The sequence below is a fragment of the Gekko japonicus genome, unplaced genomic scaffold (assembly GCF_001447785.1).
Source record: "Gekko japonicus isolate JY-2015 unplaced genomic scaffold, Gekko_japonicus_V1.1 scaffold3588, whole genome shotgun sequence".
Classification (NCBI taxonomy): domain Eukaryota; kingdom Metazoa; phylum Chordata; class Lepidosauria; order Squamata; family Gekkonidae; genus Gekko; species Gekko japonicus.
The window spans coordinates 65,983-77,242 of NW_015162067.1; the positions used below are offsets into that span (position 1 = coordinate 65,983).

General features: G+C 54.4%; 2 protein-coding genes across 2 annotated transcripts in view; both read right to left on the reverse strand.

Annotated features, from left to right (window-relative positions):
* The window catches only part of LOC107105621 (gastrula zinc finger protein XlCGF17.1-like), a 3,398-nt gene extending 3,272 nt beyond the window's left edge, over window positions 1-126 (reverse strand). The window contains exon 1 of the mRNA XM_015405620.1: window positions 80-126. The gene's annotated coding sequence lies outside the window, so the exon portion shown is untranslated. The remainder of the gene's footprint in view (window positions 1-79) is intronic.
* Window positions 127-3,598: 3,472 nt separating this feature from the next.
* CMTM5 (CKLF-like MARVEL transmembrane domain containing 5) lies at window positions 3,599-7,510 on the reverse strand. Its single transcript, XM_015405621.1, has 4 exons — window positions 7,363-7,510; window positions 6,506-6,601; window positions 5,496-5,574; window positions 3,599-3,925 (listed from the first exon to the last, which is right to left on the reverse strand). The coding sequence occupies exons 1-4, from the start codon at window positions 7,462-7,464 to the stop codon at window positions 3,909-3,911; spliced, it is 294 nt and encodes a 97-aa protein (XP_015261107.1). The 5' UTR covers window positions 7,465-7,510; the 3' UTR covers window positions 3,599-3,908.
* Between the last annotated feature and the right edge of the window lie 3,750 nt (window positions 7,511-11,260).

The window sequence follows — 11,260 nt, forward strand, 5'->3', positions numbered from 1 at the left end:
AAGAGGGGAGGGGAGGGGGCGGCTCCAGGCGGCCAGCTGGAGCGGGGGTCCGCCGCAGTCTCCCCCCGCCACGCCTTACCTGCTGCCGGCCGGGGCCTCCGTCGGTCTGGAGGGGGGGCGAGCTGGAGGGACGGGCGGGGGGGGTCGCTGCTGCCGCAGAGAAGCCGGGTGGTTCCCCTCGCGGCCCCGCCCCCGACTCCTGCGTCACTGGGCGGGGCCCCGCCCCGCAGGCCCCGCCCCAGCTCGTCTTCTCCCTTCCCCAAGGCACGCCTTGCTCTGCGGTCGCCAACCTCCCGGTGGCACCTGGAGATCGACGGGGAGGACCGTTGATTTTCCAGGCGATCAAGATCCGTTCCCCTTGGGGGGGAGTGGCTGCTTTGGAGGGCGGACCCGAGGGCGTTACACCCCTGCGGAGGTCGCTCCCTGCCAGTGGTCCCTCTAAGCTGAGTTAGTGTGAGCTAGCTCACAGTTTTTTAGCCTCCGGCTCACACCTTTTTGTCTTCGCTCAGGAAGGAGGGCTCCAGAGCAAACTAATTGATGCGGCAGCCAAATCACCTGCTCACACCTTTAACGCCAGTAGCTCACAAAAGTAGAATTTTTGCTCAGAGGGCTCCATAGCTTAGAGGGAACATTGCCCTCCCCGAGCCAAACCCCGCCTTCTCCAGGCCCCGCCTCCCAGATCTCCAGGTCTTTCCCAACCCTGAGCTGGCAACCGAGGCTCCCTCGAAGCTGTGGAGTCTTGTGAGCAAAAATTGTACTCTGTGAGCGACTGGCGTGAAAGGGGAGGTACTAAAACTAAGGACAGCGATTGCCCATAGGGAATAGATGAGTGCCCATAGAGAATAATGGAGAGTTTGTTGTGGTTCAGTCGCACAGTCGAGTCCGACTCTTTGCGACCCCATGGACCAGATCACGCCAGGCCCTCCTGTCTTCCACCGTCCTCTGAAGTTTGCTCAACTTCATGTTCGTTGCATCGATGACACTGTCCAACCATCTCATCCTTTGCCGTCCCTGTCTTCTTTGACCTTCAGTCTTTCCCAGCATCAGGGTCTTCTCCAGTGAGTGCTCCCTTCTCATTGGGTGGCCAAAGTATTTGAGCTTCAGCTTCAGTATCTGGCCTTCCAGGGAACATTCAGGATTGATTTCTTTTAGGATTGACTGATTTGATCTTCTTGCAGTCCAAGGGACTCTCAAGAGTCTTCTCCAGCACCATAGTTCAAAAGAATCTATTCTTTGGCACTCGGCCTTCCTTATAGTCTAACTCTAGCAGCCATACATGAGTACTGGGAATGCCATTGCTTTGACCATGCGGACTTTTGTTGGCAGGGTGATGTCTCTACTTTTTATCATGCTGTTTAGGTTCGCCATCGCTTTCCTCCCAAGGAGCAGGCGACTTTTAATTTCATGGCTGCTGTCACAGTCTGTGGTGATCTGGGATCCCAGGAACGTGAAGTCTGTCACTACTTCCACGACTTCCCCTTCTATTTGCCAAGGAGTGATGGGGCCGGATGCCATGATCTTAGTTTTTTTATATGTTGAGCTTCAAGCCCACTTTTGTGCTCTCCTCTTTCACTCTGAGCAAGAGGCAGTAGTGATCCATGAGGGGCTCTTTAAAAAGTTATGGCCGCCGCCACCACTTTTGGCGGCAGCTGCAATGGGCTGGCGTGGGGGGCAGGGCAAAACGGGCGCGCGGGGGGTGGCCAAATTTCACCTCTCACGTGTGATGTCTGAGCAGCGTTGCACTCACGAGAGGTCATTCTGGCTCCCCCAGCCCTCGTTAGGGCCTCTTTAAAAAGTTATGGCCGCCGCCACCACTTTTGGCGGCAGCTGCAATGGGCTGGCGTGGGGGGCAGGGCAAAACGGGCGCGCGGGGGGTGGCCAAATTTCACCTCTCACGTGTGATGTCTGAGCGGCAGCCAGGGTGGTGCCACGGCTTGAGGATTAGGCTTTAGACCACAGGTGGGCCTGAGTTCAAATCCCCCTAAACCTTCACTGGGTAAACCTTGGGCCAGTCATTGCAGCGGAGCCAAATTGTTCTGGCAGAGATGTTGTGAAGGTAGAACCAATTGTGCACACCACCCTTAGCTTCATGGAGGAAGGTTAATAAATATATGAGTGTGTGTGTGTTTATTAGAGTTGCCAGCCCTCAGGTGGGGTAAACGAGGGAAAACACCGTGTTAAAACAAAACACACCATTCTGATAGGCTGCTATGCCTTCCTATATTCGTTTAAATCATATCCTTAAAGATACAATCAAGACCCTAGTGTATCTTATTCATTATAGTACATTGATAACAGAAACCTAAAGAACAATATAAATCTTGTAGAAAAGCCCACCGCTGCAGAGACGAATACGCAGACAGGATTCAATGCCGTAGACCAGTGGTGGCGAACCTATGGCACGGGTGCCAGAGGTGGCACTCAGAGCCCTCTCTGTGAGCACACGTGCCATCGCCCAAGCCAGGCCCAGACCATCATTAAAGTGTCGAATTCTCTGCCAAATAATTTTAAGTAAATGAAAGCATTTGGGATTGCTTTCCTTACTTTGTCTGGATCATCTTAAGTTAATGTATGAGTTGTTTTTTCTAAAGCAAAACCTCCGTATTCAGGTTAAATTGCCGTGTTGGCACTTTGCGGTAAATAAGTGGGTTTTGGGTCGCAGTTTGGGCACTCGGTCTCTAAAAGGTATCTTGCTTTCTGATGAGAGATGCAGCAGTCGTCAATGCCAATATTGTTGGCTGTTTTATGAAAAGAGATGCAGCAAGCATCAAAGCAACACGCCTCCCAGGCAAAAGTTGTGTGTTTCAAGAAATTCTTTTTCAGGCAAATTATCTTTCCTGGAACCAAATATATGAAGGCATAGTAGCATATCAGAATTGCGTGCTTTGTTTTAACATGGTGCTTTTCCACGTTTACTCAGCCTTGCCGTGTTTCCCATGTGTTTGTTGCCAAACCTCCAGGTGGGGCCTGGAGACCTCCCAGAATTACAACCAGGGCTATTGTTGTGCAGGAACGCACAGGAACGGAGTTCCGGCTGGCTCCCAAGTTGGCCACGCCAAGCAGGAACTCATTAGCATAATAGGCCACACCCAACAGCAGAAACTCATTTGGATTGGCTACAATTAGGGGGGTTTGGCCTAACATGCAAAAAGCCCTGGGTTTTGACAACAAACAAGGTAAACAGAATAACAAGCAAAAGGTGGGTGTGGCTGGATAACGACACTTCTGGTAACATGGGGGTGTGGCCTAATGTGCTAATGAGCTGTGCTGTCAGGGGTGTGGCCCAATATGCTAATGAGGTCCTGCTGTTGGGTGTGGCCTATTATGCTAATGAGTTCCTGCTGGGCTTTTTCTACAAAAAGAGCCCCGGGACAACTGATTCTCCGGACAATGCAGTGCCCTTGGAGAAAGTGGCAACTTTGGAGGGAGGACTCTACGGTGTCATACCCCACTGCGGTCCCTTCCCGCCCCAACCCAGAGCTGGCAATTGTAGTACCCATGCAGAGAGGCATACAAACACAGGCGGGCATCTAACTGCTGACACGCAAGTAGACAAGAGGCCACAGTAACACACGGAAGGCATCGTTAATCTCGGCTGCCCAGCAAGTTTAATAAGACCCTTCTGAGTCAAAACCCTGGCCCAAACGTCCTCCCCAACGCCCCAGGTGAGGAAAACAGGGAAGGTGCGTAAAGAAGGTCTTTTCTGGAGGAACACAACATGGGGAATTCACAGTCCCTTGGGTCCTAGCTGAAATACGGCAGAGCTCTGAAAGCAAGACGGAGGAGAACCGGCAGAGGCCAGGAAAGGAAGCCAAGATTTCGCAGCAGGCCGTGGGTCGGGAGTTGTCCGTAGGGCACGATAGCGGCTTTGGGTGTGTCGCTTTCCTTGGCGGGGGGTGCAGACGTCCTCAGCCGAGCTCTGGGTCTGCAAGAGCAAAAAGGCATCGCTGGAATTTATCGTTTCTGCTGCTGCCCAAGGAGGCGGGCTCAGGCCATCCGGTCGGGGGGCTCCCAAAAAGGGGAGCGCTCTGACCTGGACGGCCCACACCAGCCCTGTCTCATCAGACCTCAGAAGCTAAGCGGGGTTGACCCCGGTGAGCGCCTGAATGGGAGACCACTGAAGGAGTCTGGGATTGCTAGGCAGAGGCAGACAATCGCAAACCACCCCTGTTCGTCTCGTGCCTTAAAAACCCGAAGGCAGGGGTGTCAAACATGAGGCCCGGGGGCCAGAAGCGGCCCGTCCAGGGCTCTCATGCGGCCCGCGAGCAACTGGTGCAAGGAAGGGAGTGCTGGGGGAGTGGGCGGAGCCATTCCACTGTGGCTTCAGCACGGCAGAGCAACCTTGTCTGCAGCAGTCAAGCGGCGTGGGAGCATCTGCCCTGCACGGCACTCCTGCCTCTACAGTTTGCCTAGGTGGGTTTTCCTCTGCACCCCCCCCCCACCCAGCCCATGGGGGCCTTGCAGTGAGGATACACCAACTCGGAGCTTACCAGCTGCTGTCCCTTTATACAGTTTCTAACTCCGGTGCCTGGCATTACGTTTTATGGCACACATGGCCCGGCCCAATAAAGTGACATTTATGTCAGATCCGGCCCTCATAACAAATGAGTTTGACACCTCTGCCCTGAGGGGTCATGATAAGTCTCCAGGGGTCATTTCCTGCGGGAGCGCACAGGAGCGGAGCTCCGGCAGTAAGGAGCCCAGGGGGCGGGCACATGCAACAAGCCCCACCCCCTGCTCCCAGCAGCCCTCAGTTGGGCCACAAGGAGCAAGAAGCAGCCAGGTAAGTTGCAGATCCCCCCCCCCGGCCCGCCTTCAGGTACAAGCTCTCCCTCCTCTGTGAGGGCAGATCTGTGCGTTCCCCCCCCCCCATCGCTAGCAATCCAAAACAGTCCAGTGGCACCTTTAAGACCAAGTTTTTTTCAGGTACAAGCTCTCCCTCCTCTATGAGGACAGATCTACACGTCCCCACCCCTCAATAGCTAGCAATCCAAAACAGTCCAGTGAAGCCTGAGCGGTGGGTGTGCCTTCTGGCACACTTCCGGTGATGTCAGGGGGTGGGGCATATGCAAATAAGTTGTGCTAATGAGTTATGCTAATGAGCTCTTGCACCTCTTTTTCTACGAAATGACCCCTGGTTGTGACCAGGGTTCCTTCTAAGCTGTGGAGTCTTGTGAGCAAGAATTCTACTTTGTGAGCGACTGGCATTAAAGTTGTGAGTGAATGATTCGGCTGCTGCATCGATCGGTTTGCTTTGGAGCCACCCTTTCTGAGCGAAGACAAAAGATGCGTGAGCCGGAGGCGAAGAAACTGTGAGCCAGCTCACACTAACTGAGCTTAGAGGGGACACTGGTTGTGGACTTGGGCCACACTTTCCACCCCCAAAGGGGAAGCGGGCACCGTCTGGATTTTGTGCCTCAAGGACCTGGCTTCATCGCCACGCTCCTCACCCTTGGGAGAGTTGAGGACCCCACCCACGCCCGAGCTGGACTCACCCTGCTCCGACCCCATTTCTGCCTTGTAGGTTTTGTAGGCGTCGAAACAGAAAACAGCTACGAGGATCAGGCTGAAGACCTGGGGGAAGGACAAAGATGGTGAAAGGCACAATAATAATACTTTCAATGTTCATAGGGGATAGGGACGACAACATATATTCATTTAATTGCACACGCTGTCGCTGCACGGTGTAAACGTCTTCTGGCTTGGCTCAGTCATTTTCCGAACGGCTGCTTGCCGACCAGGCTTCAGGACCCGTATGTCAAATCGCCACACTGCCACCGCCTGGCCGGAAACATCCACTGCAGGGATTTTTTTAGCCGAGAAGTTCTTCCGCTTTTTCCGAACCTCGACCAGGACGTCCCGACCGTCAGCTAACACCCTCCCACAAAGGAGATTGGTGCGCCCACCCTCTCTAAGGAGCAAGGAGAGAGTCTCTCTACCTCCCAAATGTCCTAGGCTGGGCCAAATCTTTCCTGGTCACTGAGTCCCAACAAGAAACCAGGAGCCAGGCTGGCCTGATCCCGTCGGATCTCGGAAGTTAAGGAGGGTAGGCCCTGGCTAGTATTCAGAAGGGTGACTTCTGAGGAATACCAGGGCTGTGAGAGGCAGGCAATGGCAAACCACCTCTGAAATATCCCTTGCCTTGAAAAACAAGTCTAGTTCACCACCTAGTGGTGCGTAACGCTAAAGGAGCTAGAACTTCTGGCTGCCAGACAATCTTAGGATCTCCCAGCTATTCTCCACACACTGCCATACGATAAAAATAACTGGGAGGCAGGATAGCGTGTGTATTTACTTCAAAAGATACACCCCATTTTTTCACCAAGTTCAAAGCGATGACGACAGGACTACAAACCACCAAACTGGCAAGCCTTCTTCCGACTACAGAAGTTTGCTATCGATTCCAGCTTCCCTTCCAGACGCTCGGATTCCAAAAGGGGGAGGAGCTTCCCAAGGGGCGAGGCCAGGAAGGGAACTTATACAGGGAGAGAAGGTGGTCACTCACAAAGGCAGATACGGCAGACCCCTCGTGACTGGCGGCGATGACCGCAAAGGCCACGACGATGAAGACAATCGCAGCACTGACGCAGCGAAGGAAGTCCTGCGTTGGAAGAGAGAACAGTCCCTCCAGTTTCCAATATATAGGACAGGTGGACTCCCATTCTAGCTGTACCCGAAGAAGTGAGCAGTGACTGACCAATTCTCCCCCCTACCACAAATTTTGAGTCTTTAAGGTGCTCCTGGACTCTTGCCCATCTTGATCTGTCTCCTCTTGATTCTCCAGTCCTCCACATGCAGCTGCTGGGTGACCTTGGGCAAGCCACCGTTCACTCGGAGCTGTTCTCTCAAGAGCAGTTCTCTCAGGGCTCTCTCAGCCCCACCTACCTCACAGGGTATCCGTTGTGGGGAGAGGAAGGGAAGGATATTGTCAGCCGCTCTGAGACTCCGAGGGAAGGGCGAGGTATAAATCCAATCTTCTCCTCCTCCTCCTCTTCTTGTGAGGTAGGGTTAGGCCAAGATGATGTGATCCTCCCAAGGTCGCCCAGCAAGCTTCCATGGCAAAGTGGGGATTCGAATCTGGTTCTCCCAGATCCTGATCTGACAGTCTTAACATCTACACCACACAGTGTGAGAGCCGTGGCTGCGAAATGGCAAAATCCAATCCCCGGGAGAGCCATCGGCCTCGCTGAAATGGGTACAGACAGCCACTGTGCTTCAGCACCTGAGGCAGATCTGTCTCTGCAGAATGCTCTTTCGTGCGGTTCGGTCCACCCTACCCCTTTTCCAAGAAGGACGGAGGCCAGTGTGATCGACAACCGCCAAAAAAAAGAGGCTGAAACAGGGAAGGGGAGAGTTACCCACCAGGCAGGGCCAGTTGACGCGGGTCAGGCGCTCGTAGTAGTGGGTGGCACGCAGCCCCAGGAACGCCAGCGTCACCAACACTTCCAGCAGGGCAGCACCCATGTACGCCGAAATGGACGCGGTCAGAAGCAGGAACACCAGGAAACAGAGGCCCTGGGGCACGGGGGGAGGCAACGAAGACGGGGTGAGCAGAACAGTTATGGGGGCGGGGGGGTGAACACACGGAGCTGCTGTCCCGTCTAGCTCAGCGCCCTCCTATCGACAGCGACCGACCAGGGACTCCGAAGAGAAAGGCCTTGCCCAGTTCCTGTGACCTGAATTCCCCTGGGGGCACCTTTGGAATTCTGACACAGTGGCGGGCGCCGCCACAAAATGGCTGCCGCAGGAGGCAGAGCCCACCACAAAATGGCTGCCGCAGGAGGCAGAGCCCGCCACAAAATGGCTGCCACAGGAGGCAGAGCCCATCACAAAATGGCTGCCGCAGGAGGCAGAGCCCGCCACAAAATGGCTGCCGCAGGAGGCAGAGCCCACCACAAAATGGCTGCCGTGGCTTTCCTTCAGTCACACAGTGAAGATACGTGTGCTATTGGGGGCAGTTGCTGTGACGTAACATATTTTTAAAATCTGCACAACTAATCAAATTTCCAGTGGGCACTCAGGAGCCTTGCTGGGCAGAAGCCTCACCTGGCCACACCCGCTTCTTACAAACAGACACCACGAAAGGTGTGGGTGGGTGGGTGCCCTGGAGCCCACGGGCACCCTGTTGGGGACCCCCACCCTAGGTGGAAATTGCAGGGGGGGCCTTGAACCTGGGGCTTGTGTGAGCAAAGAAAATGTGCTACCACTGAGCCACAGTCACACAAACACGGTAGCAGCCATGCAGGATCAGACCAATGACCCGTTCAGTTCAGCCTCACGTTTCCAACAGTGGCCAGTCACTCGCCCCAGGGAACAGGCCAGTAGCCAGGATTTTTAAATTCAGGGGGGCTTTAAGTAAGTCGAGGGGCACCCTGCACCCCAAGGGAGCACCACAAATAAAATAAAAAGTTGGAAGTCGGTGGACCTGGGCTGGATGGCTAGTCAGGGGGCCTTTGGCGGTAAGTCGGGGGGCTGTGCCCCAAGAGGCCGCACTGTAGCTACAGGCCTGCCAGGGAAGCCCCTTAGCAGGGCCCACACAGACTACAGCCCTGGCTTACGCTGCCTGCCCCCCCAGGGTCTGGCGATCAGAGCCATTCTGCCCCCCGTCCCGACTTCCGGCAGCACACCCTCCTGCAGTAAATATATCCTGCCTCTTTTGAAATCCATCTAAGCCAGCGGCCATGGTCACATCCAGTGGCACTGAGTTCCGCAAGTCAGCCTTGTGTTGTACGAAGCAGAGCTTCCACTCGTTCGCCTTGAATCTACTACCCACCAGCTTCATCGGGTGACCCCAAGCTCTCTATCCTGGGACAGAGAGAAAGGTGGTTTTTTTCTTCTACACCACAGTGTAACTTTGTAAATCCTGGCCTGTTACTCCTGGGTTGCCTTTTTTAAAAACTAAACTAAAAGGAGCTGTGGTGGCTCAAGTGGTTACGACGCAGAACTGCAGGCTGTGGAAGGTCGGTAGTTCAGCAGTTCGAGACCCGAGTGTGCTGCATGACGGAGTGAGCTCCCGTCTCTAGTTCCAGCTCCTGCCAACCTAGCCGTTCGAAAGCAAGAAACTGCAAGTATAACAGCATTCCATGCACCTTGGTGTTTAGTCATGCCGGCCACATGACCACGGAAATGCCTTCGGACAGCACTGGCTCTTCAGCTTTGAAACTGAGATGAGCACCGCAACCCTAGAGTCGGATTCAACTTGCTTTCGAGCAAGGGAACCTTTAAAAGGCCACAGCTGTTTCAGCAAGTGCTTCCTCCTAGGACTGGTGTTCCCAGCCCCCAATCAGCCCTTTCCCAAATTCATGATTTTGGGTCCCTGATGCGGAATTCTTTCCTGCCTGGCTGCATGGACAGATAGAGCACAGCCCTCCTCTTTGGACTCCATTCCCGAGGGCACAACGGGTTTATTTAAAGCCTTTATTAGCCACCTTTCTACCTACAGGGAACTCAAGGAGGTTTGCAGCACAAACACTGAAAAATAACGTTGGTCTCCAACTCCACCTGCCCAGAAATTACACCTTCCATTGAGGCAAAGAGATCCAGACCGACACCTCGATATTGCAAACGAGAAATCCCATTTCTTTGCTGGAAAAGAGCGTGGAGATCTCTCTCCTTGTCCGCACCGTTCTTGGGAAGGCAGCTCTGGAAGGTTTTTAACGGCGGCCCACGACACCCTCCCTAATTTCCTTCACTTTGGAAGAAAGTTCGAAGGCTCTTCCCAACCGTCCACCAGAGCTAGGGTTGCCAACTTTGTCTTGGGAAACCCCTGGCGATTTGGAGCTCTAGCCTGGAGTAAGTGAAGTTTGGGAAGGGGGAGAGAGACCTCAGCGGGTTATAGTATCGCAGAGTCCACCCTCCAAAGAAGCCATTTTCTCTGGGGGAACTGAGCTCTCTCATCTGGAGTTCAGTTTTAGGGTTGCCACCGGTGGGGGACAGAGGGGGACAGAGGCTACCAGATTCAAGTTTTGAAACTCCTGGAGATTTGGGGATGGAACCCGAGAAGGACCAGGACCTCAGTGGGGGACAATGCCATAGACTCCGCCCTCCAAAGCATCCATTTCCTCCAGGGGAACTGATCTCTGTAGTCTATAACTTGGGGGGGGTGATTCTCCAGGTCCCACCTGGAAGCTGGCATCCCTAGCTAATTCTGGGGGAGCCCCAGATGCCACCTGGAGGTTGGGTACCCGAGTAACCCCCCCCCAAAGCACCCAAGCCCTGGACCCCTGCACTTGGGGCTGGCCCTTTCAAGACACCAGCCCAGACGGATCCCCAACGCTCCCTCTAAGCTGTGGAGTCGTGTGAGCAAAAATAGTACTTTGTGAGCTACCGGCATTAAAGTTGCGAGCGAGCCATTTGGCTGCTGCGTCGATTCACCTGCTCCGGAGCCATCCTTCCGGAACTGAGACGAACACCTGTGAGCCGGAGGCTACAAAACTGCGAGCTAGCTCTCACTGACTCAGCTTAGAGGGAGCCCTGATCCCAACCAATGCTCCCTCTAAGCTGTGGAGTCTACTTTGTGAGCTCCTGGCATTAAAGTGGTGAGCGAGCCGTTTGGCTGCTGCATAAATTAGTTTGCGCTGGAGCCCCATCCTTCCTGAGCGAAGACAAAAATGTGTGAGCTGGGGGCAAAAAACTGTGAGCTGGCTCACACTGACTCAGCTTAGAGGGAACACTGATTCCCAACTCCAGGACAGGGGGAAGGCAGGGGAAGGACAGGAGGGGAAAGAAAGGTGTTGGCCGCAATGCTCCCTGGGAGCAAAAATTCAACTTTGGGAGCAGGGCCGGCCCCAGCTTATTTTGCACCCTAGGCGAGGATCCCTTCTGCCCCCCCCCCATGCGCCCACCATTTTTCAAAAATAAATGCATTTTAGAAAGAATGAAAAACACAAATAATCAAGAAACTCCCACAGTATGGGGCCGGGTGCAGTTTGGTGCCCCTAAGGGCCAGCCCGCTCTAGGCGATCGCCTAGTTCGCCTAGTGAGTGAGCCGGCCCTGTTTGGGAGCTACAGGCGTTAATTTGGCTGCGGCATCAATCCGTTTGCTCCGGAGCCCTCCTTCCAGAGCGAAGGCGAAAATGCCAGAGCCGGAGGCTGAAAAGCTGTGATTTAGCTCACACTAACTCAGCTTAGAGGGAACACTGGTGGTGGTGGTGGAGGGGGGGGAGATCGCCTGGTGGGAAACCTGCCAGGGAAAGGGAAACTATCCAGCCGGGAAAGGGGCAGCTTGGAGGAAGGGGGAAGGAAGAAAGGGAGGAAAGAG

Coding starts and splice junctions, on each gene's coding strand:
- CMTM5 (XM_015405621.1), bottom strand. CDS start 7,464: ATGGGTGCTGCCCTGCTGGAAGTGTTGGTGACGCTGGCGTTCCTGGGG. Junction 6,602..7,362: donor GCGTCAACTGGCCCTGCCTG/GTGGGTAACTCT, acceptor CTTCCAACGCAG/GACTTCCTTCGCTGCGTCAG. Junction 5,575..6,505: donor GGTCTGCCGTATCTGCCTTT/GTGAGTGACCAC, acceptor TCCTTCCCCCAG/GTCTTCAGCCTGATCCTCGT.